Source organism: Mirounga angustirostris, unplaced genomic scaffold (genome assembly GCF_029215605.1).
Source record: "Mirounga angustirostris isolate CCGP_5_RB_7025 unplaced genomic scaffold, mMirAng1.0.hap1 SCAF_7, whole genome shotgun sequence".
Lineage (NCBI taxonomy): Eukaryota > Metazoa > Chordata > Mammalia > Carnivora > Phocidae > Mirounga > Mirounga angustirostris.
The window spans coordinates 114,010,034-114,032,169 of NW_026991715.1; the positions used below are offsets into that span (position 1 = coordinate 114,010,034).

Below are 22,136 nucleotides of genomic sequence, written 5' to 3' on the forward strand. Positions count from 1 at the left end.
GGTCTCTGATCCTAGTGATTGGTGTCTGTGAGTCCTGAGGGGGACTGCTGTGTCCCTTCTTGCTGGTTTTGGAGCCTGCAAACCTCTGGCTTCTTCATGTCATAGCTCTTGAAACCTCCCTCCTTCCTTAATTGGCTGTTTCTGCCTTTATGTCAGGTGATGATGCTCTGGTGCCAGAAACTTCTGCCTTCAGCCCTGCAACTTGAAAAACCCATAACCAACATTGTTGATAAAACACAAATTTTAGTTATCTCATTGGGATAGAGGAGGAAGATAACCACTCATTGCTTCTAGTCTTTTTGTGTGTGTGTGATTTTAAGAAAAGAGTCAAAAGTTAATCTCTCAATAGATATTTTTCTGGACCCATATGTAAAACAACATTTTTATAGAAAATTGAACTTGTACTTTACTCTGTCATACGTGCTTTTAGTATTGAACAATGTTTATGAGAAATTTCTCCTGTTGTTAAATATTCTTTTCAAACCTGGATTATAATGGCTGTGAAATATTAAATAAATAAGAGACTGTTTGTGTAACTGATACCCAAATTTAGACATTTAGGTTGTTTCCAATGTTTCCAATTATAAACAACATGATTGTGAGTTATAATGTACCAAGTCTTCCTTTTTTTTTTTTTTAAAGATCTCATTTATTTATTTGAGAGAGAGAGAGAAATGGGAGGAGGAGCAGAGGGAAAGGGAGAGGCAGAGAATCTCAAGCAGACTCCACGCTGAGAGTGGAGCCTGATGCTGAACTCTATGTCACAACCCTGAGATCATGACCTGAGCCGAAACCAAGAGTCGGATGCTTAACCAACTGAGCCACCCAGGCGCCCCCATGAAAAACCAAAGTCTTTAAGAACAGGTCTAATAGGGGCACCTGGGTGGCTCAGTCGTTAAGTGTCTGCCTTCGGCTCAGGTCATGGTCCCAGCATCCTGGTATTGAGCCCCACATCAGACTCCCTGTTCCGCGGGAAGCCTGCTTCTCCCTCTCCCACTCTCCCTACTTGTGTTCCCTCTCTTGCTGTGTCTCTCTGTCAAATAAATAAATAAAATCTTAAAAAAAAAAAGAACAGTTCTAATAATGTATTTTTTTAGGATGAATTTTTAAAAGTGGAATTATTGGAGCATGAATTTTTAAGGCTATTTCTACATTTGTCATGTGCAGTCTGGACACGCATTTATGGACTGTAGTACAGTTTTTAGGTATACCAGGTTGGAATGCCAAGTGGTCATCTTTATGAGCAGTACTTTATATGATTCTGTTCTAGGGATGTCTGCTAGCATGCAGGTAGAGAATCCAGGTGACCCCGCAATTACTCTCCGCCTGCCTTCCCCTATTCCCGTCACTCCCCAGCCTGCTCTTATGGACTCTGTACCTGACAGGGTGTGTAAGTGTGAATGGGTGTGCACATGCTGGTAAACTTGAATGCGGAGTCTTTCTCTTCAAAGCTTTGTGCCCCATCAAGATATTAGATACCCTTCACTCCTCTTAGGCTCATGGCAGCTCGATAGGCCCCCCAATTCTTACATTTGCACACCACCTTCCAAACTCCATTCCCACTTTTAGCACGTTTTCTTCATTCTCTGCTCTATCATATTTGCTTTTCCCCTAGCTGTGTCTGGAAAAATTCCAGTGTATTCTTATTCATTATCTCTTTTCTCTGGACTATATTTTTCGTTGTTATTTCAACAACCCCCCAGCCAAATTACAACATGCTGTCATAATGATCAGTCATTGACCAGGCTGGGTGTCTGTCTATGCTATGAGTTAGAGGACCAGGATGCGTGTGAATGTCATGTATGTATATTTGAAATAAACAGAGAAGATGAATAATAATAGCTAGCATTTATTGAGCATGTAGTATATGCCGGGCAATATCCTGCGTGTTTTACATGTATTTCCTTAATTAATCCTCACAACAACTCCAGTGCCCAGGGGATGACTAGAAAATAGATTTAAAAGCATTGTCAGCCTTCAGAGTACCTGGGAAAGGCTTCTAATATTCTCTAGGGAAACTAGTTAACTATTGGAAGTCTGCCCATGGCGTCAACAATTCTATAAGTTGTAACTCAAAGAAGTGATTGGTGGCCCTAGGATACCTGACTCAGACAATAGTTTAGATATAGCTTAAGTAGAAATACTGAGTTGAAGAAAAACAAACCAAAACACGTTTTTATGTTGATTGCTAGGGCTTGAGCATCTTTCAGGCATGGGTTAACTTACACATTTTTTTTTACTTGTTTAATAGGTATTTGTTGTGCTAGGCACTGCAGATACCAAAGTGAATAAGACAGTATGGTTGAGGTGACACATATATTTAAGTGAATAATCAAAATATAGTGTGCTAAAAGCTATGATATGTAATTGTAGGTGCTGTAAAACCTATAGGAAGAGGAAGTTCTTGGAGCTCCCCAGAGAGGAAGATGTTTAACTGAGCTCCAAAGGACATGCAAGGGCTTGCCAGGGAAAGAAGGGGAGGGAGAGAAAGGGGAACAGTAAGTGCGTCCCACCTCCTTGAGTGGGGATTTGGGTGTTTCTCTGTGGTAGATCTGGTTATGGAATAGTGTCAGAAATAGAGGTGGAAAACTAAGTAGGGCCCAGGTTAAATCAGGTCAAATTTGGTATTTTACCAACATTGCATTGGGGGGGCATTACAAGGTTTTGGATAAATAGGGGGACATGAGTTAGTACCTTCTGGAATAAACAAAGTGACACATTTTAACTTCAGTGCTGCTAATGGTTGGGAAGAGGAAGAGTCAGGGCAGATGACCAATTAAAGGGTGACTCATTCATTCATTCATCCAATTGTTCATTTATTCCTTCATCTTTTTGAGTACTTGTATGTGCCAGGTGCTGTTTTAGGGGCGAGAAATACCATCAGTGAACATAACAGACCAAGTCTGTCCTCAGTGGGATTACATTCAAGACATTCTGGTGTGTAGAAGGACTTAGTAGCTAACAGCGATGAAGATCAATCATGCAAGAGAGGGGAATAGAGAGTGAGAGGAGAGGTCCTGTGTTAAATCTAGTGGTCAGGAAAGCCATCTTTTCAGAGGTGAATCTGAGCAGAGACTTGAATGAGGAAGTGAGTAATTTTGATCCCTGGGGTTCGAGAGATCCAGATGGAGGTGGTACCAAATGAGAGACCCTGAGGGGGGAGCCTGCTTGGCTCCTTCTGGGAATAATGAGGAAGCCTTTAGAGCTGGAGCAGCATGAAAAAGGAGAATGTGGTAAAGGTGGCGATCACAGAACGGCCAAGAGCCAGCTTTGTGGAGCCATGTAGGCCATGGTGAGGGTTCTGGGTATTACTGTGAGTGTCCTGAAAGCCATCTCAAGGGCAGTGGTTAGGGAAGTGACATGTTCCAACCGAAACATTTTACAAAGCTCACTCTGTCTACTGGGTGAAGAGTGGATTGTGTATAGAAAAGAGTGGAAGCAGGAACACCAGTTGGGAAGCCTTTGCCATCACCCAGGTGAGGTGAGAGTTCAATGGTAGACCACTAAGTGAAGACACAGTAGGTAGTGGGACATGAGTAGCTACAGTAGTTGCTGCAAAGGTAACAGAAGGGCCTTCATTAGGGTATTGACGGTGGACTGGAAAGGAGTGAAGAGTTTTAAGAGCTACTCAGAGTAGGTAGTGACTTAGGTAAAGGAGGAGAAATGGAGTCAGATGCCTGGTTTCTGGTGTGGTCAAGTGGAATGATGCTTCTTTTCACTTAGTGAAAAAATCCAGAGGAATGAATGACTCCCAGTGACCTAGGTTTCTTTTAATAGGTTCTCATAGATCTGAGTGTCTCCATACCGTATTCTTCTTTAGGCCAAACTCATTGTGGGTTCCAGAAGAGCAGGGATCATCAAACTCATTTCAGAAAGGATCAGAATAACTCGTTTCAGCTTCTGCAGTCCACACAGTCTCCATCATACTTTCTCAACTCTGCCTTTATCGTGGGAAGCAGCCATAGAAAATACATCAGGGATTGAGGGTGACAGTGTTCCAATGAAATTTTATTTACGAACACAGGCAGGGGGCTGGATTTGGCCCACTGACCATGGTTTGGCTGTCCCCATAATAGAGCAACCCCAAGCAGTTTCTTCTTTCATCTTGAGCAGAAAAGTTTTATACTGTCAGAGCAGAGGTGAGGTGAGAAATCAGAATACTTAGCAACAACCAGCCTGGACCCTGGCAAAATATGCAGAGCTGGCTCCATTAGCAGCTGGGCCCAGGGACAGGGGGGCAACTATAGCAGAAGGATGGGGAGCAGGTTGTTATCAGAGTATGGGAAATTCCGCTTTTCCTTGAGCCCTTATCCTCGGGGTAAATGATTGACTACAGGGGAGAGGCCTCATGTGGCCCACATTTTTTTTTTCTCCCCTGGGCTGGATTTCTTATAACCACAAGAATAATTTCAAGGGAATGATCAGCCAAATACTGAACACATGCCACTTATCTTCTTCCAAAGGAACACATTTCTGGACCTGATGGGCATTAAGGACCCTCAGCAACTGTGGGCAAAGAGGTGTTTGCAAAACAGACCAGAGACCCTACATCGAATTTGCACATAGATAAAAAATATATTGTAAAGAAAAAGAAATGATCTCTTAAGTTGTTTTCTCAGTTCCAATTTTGGAAGGATGGATTTTCTTGAAATGAGACTCTCCTCTCAGGTATAATTTACTGGCACTGTCATTTAGCATTTTATTTCCACAAAGAATGGAAGCCCCAATAGTTAACACGCTGTGCAGCAGTGAGAAGCTTCCCAAATGTAGGTCTCCCCTTATCACGTCAGTCCTGGCTTGGCTTTGCATTCAGGCCTGGCCTGGGAACACAATGTCTTTGATCCTGATAGCCTTTGTATTCCTTGCAGCTTTGAACTCCCATTATACTCTATCCAGATACAACTTCTCAGGGCTTTGAAGTTTTTCTCATGCCTCATATGTGTGATCTTTGAGGACCTTGAAGAGCCTATTAAAAGCTTGCCACTAGAATTTTCCTCCACAAGTTTGCATTTGAAAAATACCTGACCTTCATCAGCTGTGCATCAACCACTACCACCACCCTCCCACCCTCCTCTGTAGGGTCTTCAAAAACAATCAAAAGAAGGGGATTTTTTTAGAATTGCGTAGAAACTCCATTTTGCCTAATCTTCTTCCCGGAAAGATTTTTTATCCCTACCATTTTCTATAGCCAGCATATTTTCACAAGGCATATTAGCGGCCATCATCATGTTGGATATTAAGTTTGTAGACAAAAAGTCAAACTTTAGCTGATTTTTTTTAAAGGAATTTTATTCAATTTCAAATGAGCATGTTTAAAATCTAGTGGGAAAAGCACTGGGCTTGCAATCAAGAGTGCATAGGTTTAAGTCCCCCAAGCACCACTTGATAGCTGTAGGATCTTAAGTTTCCTGGCCACACTGAGGTCCAGTCTCTTCCGACAAAGGACGTCCTGATACTAGATTACATGGTAATTGTGAGGATGAAATGACGCAGCATTGAAAACCTCCCTAGTGCATTGTTTGCCATATAGTAGGTGCTCAATAAATCAATGTCAATTTCCCCACTTCCAAGTAGGAAGTTCCACACCTAGGGGCAAAACAAAGTAACTTGCCATGGAGAAATGAGGGCGGGGTAAAGGACATCCTGTTTCAATGCTCTAGGTCGGTGGTCTCCAAAGTGTGGTCCCCAGACCTGCAGCATCAGCATCACCCAGGAACTTGTTAGAAACGCAGATTTGGGGCCCCATTCCATCTGTACTGAATTAGAAATTGTGTAGGTGGACCCAGCAATCTGTGTTTTAACCAAGCTTTGCTACTCCCTGATGATTTTGGGGCACCATGCTCTGATGCTCTTATGATGGAACAGTTTTATATGAATTATCATATTTAGTCTTTCTATAAAAAAGGTTTTCTAAGGAAAAAAAAATACCTGAAAAAAAAAAAGCTAGCTGGAAGACCTGAAAACTTACCATTAAGAGCCCAAAGTAACGTAAAGCAAATAATAAGAAATACTCCTCCAGATTATTTGAAAATAATAGGATTCCAAGTACGTGGACCACCTAGAACATATCTAGAACGTGGGAATAAATGAAGACCACATTAATGGGAACAGGGGCATTCTGCAGAGGCTACAACATGGGGGCCAGGGGCCCAGCCATCATCAGTTGCAGTTTGCAAAGACTCAGAGTCAGGCATGGGAGTAGAAAAGCTTATAGTACTGGCTGTGAATCAGGGAGCACTACATAAAAAACTAATGATGTACTGCATGGTGACTAACACAACGTAATAAAATTTTTAAAAATAATAAATAAATAAAAAGCTTATAGTGAAAACAGGAGGGCTTTAGCTGCTCTCTGATTGGAAGTTGTTGGCACAGGGAAGCAAGAGGTGAGCTAAAAAGAAGGGGAGCCTCTCATGTTTGTTTGGGGGGCATATTTGTCTTTCTGTGGTTGGTCTGGAGGGAAAACATACGGAGGTTGGCCGTCATTGAATAAGGCCTGACCTTTCTGGGCTGGTTGCGGCAGATATTATCTGTCAGAGTTTTATTGTTATATAGGGTCTGGCCATTGTTTGTACATTAGGCTCTCAAGAAACCCAGAAAACAAGTGCACATATTTGCAGGAAATGGGGTATGCTTTAAAAAGTTTACAGTTAAATATTTCTGAAGTTATTGGTATAGAGGAAAACAGTTAACGTACCCATGGGCTCTACTATTTCTGCTTTACCTAAAAAGGCATTTAAAAATTAATTTACATAAGAAACATCACCAACACAAACATTATCTGAGCTTAAGCCCCATGTATGTGCTCCAACTGTTGCGGGTTTCGTTAGTGGCAACTAATAAAGGTAATGAAGACAGTACACACACGACATAATTAGTTGTAAAAGTGATGTATACTGTCAAAGCCAAAATTGCACTGGACAAAATTAAACAGATAAGGACGACTTTTTCAAGGCTGTTGCTATTGGGGAGAGAAACCAGAATGCAGTCGGAACTCAATTTCGCTGAAACAAAGGACAGGAGAGGTTTTACAGGAATGGAGTGGGGGTGGGGCTCACAGGCCATCTGTGTTTGCTATTTGGCCTTCCCCAAGGAAACAGGGGGTAGTTTTACAGTTCAGAGCAATGTGTCTGTGGAAGTTAGGCTCCTGCCCTCCCACAGAAACGGGGAGGTAGGGGCTCTGTCTTCCTTAATGGTAACCTTTCAAAGGGATGGCTGCTAGGTCCATGAGAAAGACAATACTGTATGGTGACTAACATAATGTAATAAATAAAATAAATAAAATAAAATAAAATAAAATAAAATAAAATAAAATAAATAAAATAAATAAAATAAATAAAATAAAATATAAAATAAAATATAAAAAATAAAATAAAATAAAATATAAAAAATAAAATAAAATAAAATAAAAAATAAAATAAATAAAATAGGCTGTTCTAGCTTGTAAAACTAGAAAAAGGTTTTTAAAAATATTTCTATCCCAAAGGGCCAGAGAAAGAATTTACAATTACAAATTTTCTAAAGTAAATGCTCTAAGAGCACACCTGTCAGAATGGCTAGCATCAAAAAGACAAGAAATAACAAGTGCTGGTGAGCTTGTAGAGAAAAGGGAACCCTTGTGCCCTCTCAGGTGGGAATGTAAATTGGTGCAGCCACTATGCAAAACAGTATGGAGGGTCCTCATAGAACTACCATAGGATCCAGTAATTTCACTTCTGGGTATTTACCCAAAGAAAATGAGCACACTAATTTGAAAAGATACACGTACCTCTATGTTGATTGCACCCTTATTTACAATAGCCAAGATATGGAAACAGCCTGTGTCCATGGATAGGTGAATGGACAAAGAAGATGTGGCATATATATACCATGGAATATTACTCGGCCACAAAAAAGAATGAAATATTGCCATTTGTGACAACATGGATGGACCTAGAGGGTATTATGCTAGTGAAATAAGTCAGACAGAGAAAGACAAACACCATATGATTTGTATGTGGAATCTGAAATACAAAATAAATGAACAAAAAAAACAAATCAGAAGCAGCTCCTAAGTACAGAGAACAAACTGGTGATGCCAGAGCAGGGGTGAGGGGAGTGGGTGAAATAAGTGAAGAGGTTTAAGAGGCACAAAATTCCAATCAACAAATAAATAAGTTGCAGAAATGCAAAGTACAGCATAAGGAATATAGTCAATAATATTGCAATAATTTTGTGTAGTAACAAATTGTAACGACATTTATGGTGGTGAGCATTTTCGTAATGTACATAAATGTTGAATCACTATGTGGTACACCTAAGACTAATATAATGTTGTATGCCAACTGTATTTCAAATTTAAAAAAATAAAGCAAATACTCTAAGAAAAGGGAGGCCAGAAACCTAGAGTAGGGAGAAGTCTGTCTAAAGTCTAGTCAAGCTGAGTAGAAAGCTAAGGCCGCCTTGGTCAATATCCAATCTTTTTTTTTTTAAAGATTTTATTCATTTATTTGACAGAGAGAGATACAGCAAGAGAGGGAATACAAGCAGGGGGAGTGGGAGAGGGAGAAGCCGCTTCCTGCAGAGCAGGAAGCCCGATGTGGGGCTCGATCCCAGGACTCCGAGATCATAACCTGAGCCGAAAGCAGATGCTTAACGACTGAGCCACCCAGGCGCCCCAATACCCAATCTTTTATCTTTATTGAAAACAACAGGGACCTTACATTTAAGGTTAATAAAATCCACACTAGAAAAACAATCCAATTTTAGTCAGGGTCTCTCTTTTAAGTCAGAGTACCTTGGCATCCTTTGTGCTGACTGTTAATTGGCAAGAAAATAAATACTGTCTTCTCTAATTTACCTGCAGTTCTTCCGGAGGACCATGCAGTGGTGAACAGGATGGGGGAAGGAAGCCTTGGATAGGGAGTATTTTGAACTGCCTGGGATCTCGTGTGGATGTGCTTTTGGGAAAGATGTTTCTCATGTGACCGGGACTTACCAGGAGTGGAAGAGGAGGAGGACATTCTCCAAAGATCAAGGGTCCAGGGCTGGACCCCGCTCATCAGATACAATTTTATTGCACAATTCAATACATAAAAAGAAAAAGAAGAACTGCTCTGGTTGCCCTGCCTCTTGGTCTCTCCTTATTCCCGGAAGTGGTCCCATGGTATTTCTGGGGAGCTATCCCACTTGACATTTTCTTCACTCTTGGCTTCCACAGTACCATACTCACCTGATGTTCCTCAGATAATCCCTGGGCATTTTTTCTCATTCTCTTCTGCTGGTTCCTCCTTCTCTCCTGCATGGCTTAGTATTAGAGTTCATCAAGCCCCTGGCCCTCTTGTTGGGTGATTGCATCTCTCCCCCAGGATCTAAATCCCATAGAATACTGGAAATCCCAAGTGTATCTCTTTCCCAGCCATCCCTTCTGAACTCTAGACACACATATCTAATTGCGTCTTTGACATCTTTACCTGAATGTCTTTTAAAAACCTTTTTTTTTTTTTTTAGTAATTTTTAGTACACCCAATGTAGGGCTTGAACCCATGAGCTCCAAGATCAAGAGTCATATGCTCTTCCGACTGAGCCAGCCAGGCACTACTTCACTTAAATGTCGTATAGGTATCTCATACAACATGTTTTTCCCATCTCATGAAATTTCTATCTCATTACCCAGATAAGCAATTCAGAAATGGAACTTCCATTTCTTCTTCTTATCCATCCATGGATCTATTGTTTTTACCTATCCCTTGACTTCCCAAATATAGCTTTATTCCACCCATGGCCACAACCGTAGTCCAAGCCACTGCTCTCACTTACCTGAACTTGGGCAAGGGCCCCTGACAGGCTTACTCTCTTTCTATCACATTTGCATCCACAGGGCCACTTTTCTGCTTAAATCACTTCATTGCATTCTCTATTATTGTGTGATGGAAGATAAACTTCTCAGCAGTGCATACAAAGCCCAAGGAACCTGGCTCCCGGCTACTTTTCAGAACTTACCCCAGATTCTTTATTCCTTGCTCATTCCCTTCCTACAATAGTGAATACAAAATGTCTTTCCTGTCTTAGGACATTTGCACTTGTTCTTCTCCTGGCTCCTCTAACTCATGCATTCTTTGCATGTATGTCATGTCCCATGTTCCCTGATCATCTAGAGTTTCCAACTCAGTTGTTCTCTATCCATTATCCTGTCAATACCCTTGATAGTTTTACGGTCTAGTGTGTGTGATTCATGAACCAGCAGCATGGGCATCCGTGATGCTCTTCATGAGCCTATGTGCTTGTGAGAAATGCAGAACCCCAGTCCCCATCCCAGGCTGAAAGAATCAGAATTTGCATTTTAACAAGATCCCCCCCATAGATTCACATGAACATTAAAGTTTGAGAGTGTCACTTTGAAGTACTGATCACCAATTGTATTTCTTTAGCTATGCACTTGCTTATTGTTTTTGCTCATTAATAGTTTGAACTCCATGAAGGGAGGGTCTTGGTCACCTTCTTTACTGTTGTATCCCAGTGCTTGGCATATGGCTGGCAATCAACACGTATTTGATAAATGAGAGATTTAATGTAACTTTCTCAATTGATCCATGAAGAAACTAAGGCTCAGAGAAGGCTAGTGACTTCTTTGAAGTTATATGGCTGTTGTTAACATGGCCAGTGCAAAAAAAGAGAAAAGTGTTCTTGACTCCTGAGAAAGTGTTTCTGTGTGTATGTGACCTTGAAACCAATTGTTCTGGATGATGTAACAAACCTAAAACTTCCTTAGCTATTGTCCGTATATGGGCTTCTGATATTAATAACAATGATTACTTATTTATATTATACTTTGTCATTTATAATCCATTTTCACATACACTAACATATGTGGAAATTTAACCAGAATTATTGTCATAACATTTTCTTCTATTAAGAGCAGAGAAAATGGTACACAGAGCCAACAAGTTTGTGGTATTTCTTAATAGATCAAGAGATAACTGAAAAAAGCAAATGAAGAGAAAGGAGGGGTGCCTGAGTGGCACAGCCAGTTAAGGGTCTGACTCTTGGTTTCCCAGCTCAGGTCACGATCTCAGGGTCATGAGATCGAGCCCTGTGTTGGGCTCTGCACTCAGCAGAGTCTACTTGAGATTTTTTTTTTTGCCCTCTCCCTCTGCCCCTCCTCTCCTCCCCACTCTAAAATAAGTAAATATTAAAAGAAGAGAGAAAGGAAAATTTCTCATAATTGTCAAAGAACCAATTTAGTGGAGTGGACAGCTCTTTGTGCAGATGAGGACTGCCTGGTCGCAGTTGACGGAGTGGTTGGAGGCTGTCAGAGGTAACCTAGGGATCTAAAATGGATTTTGTTGAAGTGGTTCCTGATTTATTTTTATTATCATTACTGGACTTACATTTAGTTCAGTGGACAGTTCTGTTTAATTAGAAAAGCTCCTTTCATGATTTGAATTTTGCTTGTCACTCACAGTTTAAAGTTTAGCTATTTCTAGTTCCTAATTGGCATCACAAATGAACCATAACACAGAACTTGGGATTCTCTGACCCTGACATAGCCTTTTGATTTGAAATATACATTCTCTGGTGCCAGAGGTGTTCACCACATCTCCTGAATCTGGCTTTTTCTCCTACAAGAGGAAAGGCAGTACAGGGGAGATGGTTCTAATGATGAGGATGTGGTTGATGGAGAATCCATGTTCTAAGAATATGTTCAGATCATTGTCCATAGACAAGAAAACAACCCCAAATCAGCTAGTTCAACCTGCCTCCAACACAGGAGTCCTATACAATATCCTGATATGTGGTCATCCATGTAACCTTTTTTTATTGTGATAAAATATACATAACATAAAATTTACCATTAATATGTAAAATAACCATTTTAAATGTGTAATTCAGTGACAGTAAGTACATTCACGATGGTGTTCAACCATCACCGCTATCCATTTCCAGAATTTTTTCCTCTTCCTAACAGAAACTCTGTACTCACTAAATAACTTCTCATTCCCTGCTCCCCCAAGTCCCTGGTAACCACTATTCAGTTCTCTGTTTCTGTGAATTTGCATATTGTAGGCTCTTCATATAAGTGGAATCATACAATATTTGTCTTTTTGTCTGGATTATTTCATATTTCACTAAGCATAATGTTTTCAAGTTTTATCCATGTTGTAGCTTGTATCAGAACTTCATTTCTTTTTATGGCTGAATAATATTCCATAATATGTATTACCACATTTTGTTTATCCATTTATCTATTGATGGACACTTGGGTTATTTCTACCTTTTGGCTATTGTGAATAATATGCTATAAACAGGGTGCCTGGGTGGCTCAGTTGGTTAGGCGACTGCCTTCGGCTCAGGTCATGATCCCGGAGTCCCGGGACCGAGTCCCACATCGGGTTCCCTGCTCAGCGGGGAGTCTGCTTCTCCCTCTAACCCTACCCCCTCTTGTGCTCTCTCTCTCACTCTCTCTCTCTCTCTCAAATAAATAAATAAAATCTTTTAAAAAAATAATAATATGCTATAAACATAGATATACAAGTATTTATCTATGCCCCTGCTTTCAATTCTTTGGGGGTTATACCTAGAACTAGAATTCTGGATCATCTGGTCGTTCTATGGTTAGTCTTTTGAGACACTTTTGAGAAAGTTTCTTCTGAGAAATGGTTTTCCACAGGGGCCACACAATTTTACATTTCCAGCAGAATGCACAAGGGTTCCACTTTCTCCACATGGTTATCAACACTGGTCATTTTTTAGTTTTGTTTTATTTTTATAATAGCCATCTTAACGGGTGCAAAGTGGTATAATAGGTATTCTTAAACATTTCTGTCCCAAGCTGGGGAGTTCAAAACAACACCAGGAAGCTATTGCGGTGCGGACCATATTTAGTTGTTAGAAAGTTCTTACTATTTGTTACTAAATCTTACCTTTCTCTAGCAGTGACTCTCAACCTTGGTTGCACATCAGAATAACTTGAGAGCTTTTAAAAATTCCAATATTTAGGCTGCAAAACCCAGACCAATTAAATCAATGTCTTAGAGATTGGAGCCCATATGTCAGCATTTGTGAAAGCTCCTTAGGTGATTTAAAAAAAAAAAAGTTTTATTTAAATTCAATTTAGTTAGCATATAGTGTATTATTAGTTTCAGAGGTAGAATTTAGGATCACTACATCAAAAACTAATGATGTATTATATGGTGACTAACATAATATAATAAAATTAAAAACTACAAAAAAAAAAGAATTTAGTGATTCAGTGCTCATTACATCAAGTGCCCTCCTTAATGCCCATCACCCAGTTACCCCATCACCCCACCTGCCTCCCCTCCAGCAACCCTCAGTTTGCTCCCTAGAGTTAAGAGTCTCTTCTGGTTTGCCCCCCTCTCTATTTTTATCTTATTTTCTTTCTCCTTTCCTTCCCCTATGTTTTGTTTCTTAAATTCCACATGTGAGTGAAATCATATGGTATTTGTCTTACTATGTAACCAAAGTTGAGAACCACGGCTTCCAACCTGACCACTGGTCCCACTTAGTTCCACAGCCTAGAGGGCATCAGCTGTGATGACCCTATCACAGTGCCTTCTCTGACAACTCCTATTAAATAGCCAGCCTTTCATCCCCCTTTGGCATCCTGTCCTCCTCTCCCTCCTAGATTTTTTACCATAGTGTGTATTGCCGGCTGATACTTTACATAGTTTTTCTCCCTTATCTATTCATTGACTATTCTCTGTTTCACTTATCTCTGCTTCTATAAGACATACAACAATGCCTAATGCAGAGTAGGTGCTCAGAAAATAGTGTTGAATGAATGAATGCATAAATCTACTCTTATTTTCAAATGACAGTGCTTCAGTTAGTTAAAAATAGCTTTTGTGTCTTATCTGTGGGTCTTCTCTTCTCTAGGCAGAATCTTCTTTGTTCCTTCAGCCAGTCTTCAAAGACATTGAAGAATAAACCTCACCGTTACGAATACATTGTCTTCCTTTCACTAAATTAGAAAATAATTGAGTACTTCCCATGTACTACACAGACCTGTACACACATATTGCAGATGAGACACTGTGCTAGGATCTGGGAATTGCAGTGAAAAAGAGAACCAAAGTCATTCTATGGGAGTGGGACACAGACAGTAATCAACAACAGAAGTCATTTCAGAGAACAAGTGCTATAAAGAAAATGCACAATGTTTGTTGGCTGTGGCACATTAAATGGGGTTTAACTGTAATCTGAGACCTGAATGGCAAGAAGAAGCCAGCCGCTAAAGAAGCATCCCAGGAGGAAGGCACAGCAAGTACAGAGGCTTTGGGGGGAGGCACATGTTTCAGCAGTGCTCTCAGTCAGAGCCTCTGAGAAGGACAAGGAGAAAAACCACTGTCACCTCCTTTGTTAGACATTTTACCTGCATCCACATGGCCTAAGATCAAATTAGTTCGCGGTAACTATATCACCCTATTGAAGCCTTTTCCTCCTGAGTTAAATCTTGCCCTGTCCAATATTTGTAACATGTTGGTAGCTGGAATTTAGGTGTGGAAGAGTGATTTGGATGAACATAAGTTGAATTTCTTTTCATGAACCCTTAGCCATAACAACTTCAATCATTCAATCAAAACACTTGTCAGCAGAGTGGAGGAACTTGTTGGTTTTCCAACCACTGCAATACTGGTTCCTTGTTCCAGTTGGCATCTTGTCTTCCATGCCTAAGGGAAAAAATTCTGGAGGAGGCTAGAGCTAGAACGTGGTGGGCTGCTACTGTTTGGGGCCAGCAGCCATCTTGGTTTTCCGTTGAAGTAGCTCAGTAAAGACAGCTCTTTCTTGCTTCTTGGGACCCTGTGTTTCCAGTGGTGGGCTCACAGGACAAGGAGCTGTTCCCAGATCAGAAGCTAATATACTTTGCCAATTCAGTTCTCCCCTCTGGGCCTCAGTTTCTCCATATTGTAATGTAGGGTTTGGGTCTGAGAGTTTTGAGATCCTTTGAAACTTCATTAAGAAAGAGAATTTTATTACTACTTTATTAAAAATAAAACTTTTTCTTATAGCTTCTTAATAACCTTCAGATTTTATGCTTTCATTGATGTGGACACTTGTTTCCAAATTAATAAAAACAAAATGCTGAGTTTGCACTAGGAGGGCAGGGTTTATAGGACCAAATCAGATGCTGAAATTGACAAGAACACAGATTTGAGCTGTGATGTTGGGCACCAAAAGAAATAGGGTCCAGGGCAGTGACAGGAGCCCCCAGAGCATATTGACTGGCTGCTGTCTTTGCGATGGACTTCACAGAATCCGAGATCTGTTTATTCAGGTCAACTTTATTAGAACAATCTTCAAGCCATGACCTATCCCTTGGACAGCCCATCTGTACACCGCAGCTTCCACATGGGCAGGGATAGGGTTCTGGCGAGAGGGTGGTCCTTGTATTCACGCAGACCCTGGTTCAAGCTACTGCCATTCATTCATCCAATGCCGTCTTTCCTTCATCTGACAAGTGTGAGTGATGCATTGAAATTGAATTGATCAGTGGATAAAACAGACAAGGTCTCTGCTCATGGAGCTTACATTCTAGCTGGGGAAGTGCACAAAACAGGAATCAACCAAATACATTTCTGAGCACAAGCTGAGGTAAGAGCTCTGAAGGAAAGTCACAGGCTCTCTGATGGAGAATAACCGTGCAGTTTCAGGGTAGTTAATTCCCCTCTCTGAGCCTCCTCCTCCTTTTGTAGGAGTTAACTAGGATAACATGTAAAGTGACAGGTACAGACATTGGAATACACCGGGTGCACAATAAATGTGTATTACAGCTGCTGATGCTAAAGTTACCTCCCTGAAGATAAATGAGGGGAAAAATTGATTTTCTTTCCCATGTCTCAGAGTTTCCTTTAATTCTTTGTATGTGTATGTGTATGTGCGTGTTCCTGTGTGCATGTGTGTCTTCCAGTTCCAAGGAGGGTTTTGGGTCAGTGGAGAAGGTCGTGCTGCTCACATTTCTCTCAGCGGTTATCCTGATGGCCATCTTGGGGAACCTGCTGGTGATGGTGGCTGTGTGCAGGGACAGGCAGCTCAGGTGAGTAGCAGGAGGAAACCTCAGGAGGAAACCGGGGTAGAGTTCTAGGATCTCCCTGGACAGCAGGGGTCTGAACTATGAATTCCTTTATAATTGTAATTATGAAAGGGAAATGATGTTGTGAAATAGAGCAGGGAAAAATCACACATAATTTCCCATGACTAACATAACCAATGTAAGCACTTACATGCAATCTCTGTCCCATCTTTTTTCTTGTGTTCAACTTCGGGTTTTGGGGGTGGGGGAGGGTTGGTAATAGGTGTGATCACTATATATATACATACAATTGTTGAGGACATATCTAATCTAACCCCCCCACTTCATCAGTGGTTCAGAAAAAGGGTGGCTGCCCAGTGACTGATCTAGTATTTAAATGTGTGTTTTCTGCTCTTTCCACTTCATGAGTCTCAACCCAGCCGCAATTAAAATCATCTGAAGACCTTTTGAAAACTGCTGATGTGTAGTGTAAATATGTCCCATATAGTATTTGGAGCATACTACTAAATAGTTATTCGTTGTTTTTTTGAAATTGAGATTTAACTAGGAGTCCTCTATTTTATCTCAAACCCTGGGGGCGGGGTGCCTGGATGGGTTAGTCACCCAAAGTCTCTGAACTAGTTGATCTGGGAAGAGACATGGGCATTAATATTTATAAAAATTCACCAGGCGATTCTAGGGTTCAGCCTGGATCGAGAGCCACCAGGCCATAAGGGGGCATAAAAGATGCAGTCCTGCGTGCTCTGTGGCCTTCCTCTCTAAGCAAGGCATGCACGAATCCAGGGATGATGCAAAGAAAGTGTAAAAGCACAATTCTGACCGGTGTCACAAATGTGAGGCACACAGTAATCAATCTCAGAGAGGAAAACAGTAGAATTTGACACCATTTGTGAGGAGGGCCCTTTGGGAGGGTCCCCTGAGAGTAACCAAACCATGGCCTCAAGGGAAGGATGGATGTGGAGAGAGAACAGCCTGTGTAGAGGCCCTAGGGAGGGGTTCCATGCATGGGGGCTCAAATCAGGCCCGTGTGGCCTCAGGGAAGAAGATGGGAGGGATTTGGGTGCAAGGGGGTCTGGAGAAGTCAGGGGCGGCTGGACCGTGCACGCTGTGTGGCGGAAGGGAAAGGGGGTCTTACAGAATGCACTGGACAGTTGACTTTCCTTTCCTTTGTCTCTCTCCCTTCTTTCTTTGTTTCCCTCTCCTCCTTTTTTCTCTCCTCCTTTTTTCTCTCCTGCTCCTTTCTCTCCCCTTTTCCTTTGTTCCTCCCCCTGCCTCCTCCCTTATTTTTTTTCACTCACAGGAAGATAAAAACCAATTACTTCATTGTATCTCTCGCCTTTGTGGATCTTCTGGTTTCGGTGCTGGTGATGCCCTTTGGTGCCATCGAGCTGGTTCAAGACATCTGGGTTTATGGGGAGATGTTTTGCCTCGTCCGGACATCTCTAGACGTCCTGCTCACGACGGCATCGATTTTTCACCTGTGCTGCATTTCTCTGGATAGGTAAGGGCAGGGCAATGTGCACAGCGGAGCTCCATGCTGGGCACAAGGACCTGAGGGCTATTGGACCACACCTTTTTTTCTTCCCTAGTTCATTAGAAGCGATGAATCTCAGAGTGATAGATCTGGCTACTCACTGGTTTCCCCACTCTCTAGTCTCTGCAGAGGGCTCCTTTTTAGTCAGGCCCTCTCTGAGGTCCTGCAGACGCCGAGGTTTGTAAGGCTTAGAACCTGCCTGTGGGGAGCTCACAATCTAGACAGTGACAGGTAGTGGCAATCAGATTCACTGTAGAGCTCTACATTTTTATTCGGATGGCATGAACAAAACTCTGAGGGAGTAAGAATTAACACACCTGCCCCGTAGGCAGCAGGGCTGGTTCAGAATGATAGTCTGATGTTTGAACATGACCTCCTCCCCAAAAATGTGTCTGTATCATGATTTTATGTGCATGCAACCTGGAGAATCTTTTCCAGAAAGTTAATTGTAAAATCCCCAATAATTGCTTGTTTGGGGGATGTGGAGCTAACATTTAATTCTTTTGCAGAATTTTGTTCTTTTTCTTCACATTTGACTTCAACAGGCCTAATGATTTCTATCTTTGCCTTCTTTGTTTGCGATGTATATTTATTAGTTGTATTAGGACTTTTTATTTTCCAATTCCTGTGTGTTTATATTCAGTAATAAAAGCAAAATGCAGTTTATTTATTTATTTTTTTTTAAGATTTTATTTATTTATTTGAGAGAGAGAGAATGAGAAACAGAGAGCATGAGGAGGAAGGTCAGAGGGAGAAGCAGACTCCCTGCTGAGCAGGGAGCCCGATGCGGGACTCAATCCTGGGACTCCAGGATCATGACCTGAGCCGAAGGCAGTTGCTTAACCAACTGAGCCACCCAGGCGCCCCAGAAAATGCAGTTTAAAGGTCAGATAATTACAGGATCATAGACCGACATCATGGTATTCGTATCTTAGGGGTAGTTCGCAAAAGAAAGTGTGGTGTGGAAGTCACATGTTATCAGAATGAGCAGGGACAAGTTTTGTTTTTTTTTTTTTTTTTTTATCTCTGGAAGAGTCCAACAGACCCAGTTTCTCCTCCAGTCTAGGGATAGTCACTGTTTCTTTAATTGTGGGACAGGAAAAGCAGTTGACTAAAATTAGAGATTGTGACGTATCTAAAATATGTGTCTTTAAACACGAAAATCAGAGTCTGTCCAGAGAATTACTCACAATGGGGAAGGTCTTGAGGGCCTGGAACCAGCTGCAGGAACAGTGGATTCATCTCCTATCTCATGGGACAGGTGCTTATTGATGGGAATGGCAAGCATAATGGCCAGCTCTGCTTAAATTGTGTGAACTCTTTCTCTCTCTTGCTCTACCAAGAACACATAGTTGAATGTGCTGAAGTTAAATGCACATATAATGAGACTCTCTAGCTATAGATAGTGACACTGGTAAAACTGAGCTGTCGGTTGGCAGCCAGACCCATAGCATGTCATAGTGTGAAATTTGTGTTTATTAGCTTATTTACAACAATCTGACTTCAGTACATGAAAGACTTACAGGCAGTCACTATATACTGTATGGAAGTTCGCATGAGAAGAAATGAAATGTCAGGGAGTAAAAAATGCATGGAAATCTTGCGGGGTAGCCTGCCTATGATCACTGCCAAAATGAGTGCCAAGACAAAGTATTATAGGAACTTGGAGAAGGCAAAACTGAGGGGATCATGGCAACTGGAGTTAACCTTCAGTTTGGGGGAAAAGCAAAGGGAAGAAAAAGAGCTGAGTAGCGAGTGAAGAACGGGGGAGACATGTAGAATCATCTTCCTGATTTGGAAAACTTACTCTGAGCAGTCCTGAGGAAAGGACTGCAGGTTACCTAGGGAGATTTGGCTTCAGAGTTCCAGATTAACAATCAGGTTCTTTTGAAATCATGAAATTGTCCCCAGGTAGGCAGGAGCTGTCATGAAGCAGTATGGACTGGTCATTAAGAACCATCTGCCTTAGAACGGAAGAGATTTGGGTTCAAATCCCAGCTCTGCCAATGTTCAGCTCTGAGAATGGTGGTAAGTTATTAAGCTTTTCTGAGTCTCAGTTTTCTCATCTCTAAAAATGGGGGCAATAGCATCTATTTTATAGGATTGCAGTTAGGATTAAGTCAGATAGTTCATCGAAGGCATGGCATTGGCCCCACTAGGCACCATACAAAATGCTAGTGGATGTTCATTTCAGTTCCTGCAACTATCCATGCACTTCATGATACTTCTGAACTTGGACCTCCTCAGTGAATAGCTGCTCCAGCAGATGCATCATCCAGAAATCAGGTAGTTATTCTTAATGTGGCCTTTCCTTATCCCCTGCATTTAAACAATAAGTCCTACTGATTTTCCTTCCTAAACAGATCCAACTCTGTTTCTCTCCATCTTTATTATCCTGGTCCAAACTAATGTCATCTCTTGCATAAGCCACTTCAGCAACCTCCTAATTGTTCTCCGCACATCTACTTTATCCTCCTCCAATCTGCTTGCCTGTTACAAGATCTCATTGCCAGAGCCAACGATGCAACTTTGATCTTGTTGCTCCTTTGCCTGAAACCCTTCAATGGCTGTCATCGTACTGAAGATCAAGACCAGACTCCTTGACCTGTAGGGTTTTGTGCCATCTGTCTCCTGTCTGTGTCTCCAGCCTCACTTGATGCCCTTCACCAGCCTCACTCCCTGGGCTGCAAGCTGTCTTGGCCTTCTTTCTCTCTCCAGTGCTGTGCTCAGCCATCCCAGGACCTTCGCTCCACCGTCTGCCTGGAAAGCTCCTTTGCCCCCTCCTCTCCTGCCGGTCTTTCAGATTTTAGCTCAATCCTTTCCTCCTTCCAGAAGCTGGCTCTGACCTCATCAAACCAATTCTCCTTTGTAAAATTTAGTGCAATTGTGATTTAAATCAATTCTTTGACTTTTTTTTTTTGCATTTATACTCTTTTTATTGAAGTATAATTAACATACTGTGTTATATTACTTTCAGGTGTACACACAGTGCTTCCAACAATTCTATATATTACCTAATGCTCACCGCGATAAGTATAGTGACCATCTGTCACCCTACAGCGTTATTACAATTTTATTGACTATATTCCCTATGCCGTACTTTTCATCTCTGTGATTTATTCATTTTGTAACTGGAAGTTTGTACCTCTTATTCTTCTTTATCTATTTCACTCATTCCCCCCCCCCCGCAACACACACTTATTCTCTGGCAACTCCCTGTTTGTTCTCTGTATTTAAGAGTCTGGGGGTTTTTTGCCTCCTTTTTTGTTGGTTTGTTTGTTCTTTTGTTTTGTTTCTTATATTCCACTCATATGTGGACTATCTCCCCTGATGGGAGAAAGTGCAAGGATATGAATAAGGACAGGGTCCCACCCTCATGGAACTTACCTTTTTAATGGGGAAATTAACAATTAGCCAGTAATTACATAAATATTGATTTAGGTATTTGGGAAACACTGTTCAACAAATGGGGTGTTTAGTACACCCTCTTTTTGAGGGAATTCTCTCAAAAATTCTCTTTTTGTGCCACCACTAGCTCCATTTCCTTCTCTGATAATGGACATCAAAACATCTGATACCATAAATAAGATGGAGTCAGATGGTTTCGTTTGGTTTGTTTTCCTTAGGGAGCCTGGGAAATTTGCCAGTTGTCTCTAGCATCTCCTGTCCCTACAGTGATATTCTCATTGGGATGGAAGGTCCACCCTGAACTTGACAACACAACATCTTAGCCTGGAAGAGTATGCTTTTATTTATCATCTAGCTTCTGTTTTTCTCTGTCCCACCCAGCCTGACAGTTGGGCTGGGCTGGGCTGGGCTGGGCCAGAGCACAGAGTGAGTGTGTCAGTGAGATGTGATTCCTGGCAAGATGTTTTGTCTTCCTCTCTGGAGCTACCATGAGTCTGTGGGGACAACTGATCTAGAGTAGTGCTTCCCAGACAAGAACGCTCACTGTGATTCTTAATCTCACCCAGATGGCAGACCTTTGGATCAAAGCAAGATGTAGGACTCTATTAATATTATAAAATGCTTTTTTCCCACTGCAGTGCTCCATCCACTGTGCTTCCTGGTGCTTGGAGAATTGAATCCTATTAATAAAAGTTTATTGCCTTGTTAAAAATTATTTCCAAAGCATAATTAAATGACATGCATCATATAGTCATGGGAGACCAGAAAACTGCATTAAAAGCATTATGTACTAGTACAGTTGATTATTTTGAATCTAAGGTTCTGTGGTGAATGAAAACCACCAAGTATCTGTCATAGAGTACTAGTTTTAATCCAGCCACTAAAAACCATGGGAAATAGTTATGTGTGTTGTCCTAGAAAGATATCACTGGTGTGTTATTTGGGGGAAAAAAAAAGTGTCAGATTTCAATGTTCAGAATAATTCTACTTCTGTAAAATAAATATAGAGATGTTTCTATCTAGGTGTACCTGAGTGAGTGTGAGACAGGCAGAGACAGAAAGAGAGAGAGAGGTTGATTATGAATAAAATTGCACCAAACCATTAACAACAGTTATATGGGGGGCAGTTGGGAGTGGTCCTGGCGAGACTGGATAACCCGT

The 22,136-nt window shown here is 41.4% G+C and overlaps 1 protein-coding gene across 1 annotated transcript in view; it reads left to right on the forward strand.

Annotated features, from left to right (window-relative positions):
* The first annotated feature begins 3,187 nt into the window (after positions 1–3,187).
* The window catches only part of HTR4 (5-hydroxytryptamine receptor 4), a 90,216-nt gene continuing 71,267 nt past the window's right edge, over positions 3,188–22,136 (forward strand). Inside the window, exons 1-3 of the mRNA XM_045864686.1 lie at positions 3,188–3,282; positions 15,911–16,036; positions 17,334–17,534. Of these exons, the coding sequence (XP_045720642.1) occupies positions 3,188–3,282; positions 15,911–16,036; positions 17,334–17,534 (422 nt within the window). The remainder of the gene's footprint in view (positions 3,283–15,910; positions 16,037–17,333; positions 17,535–22,136) is intronic.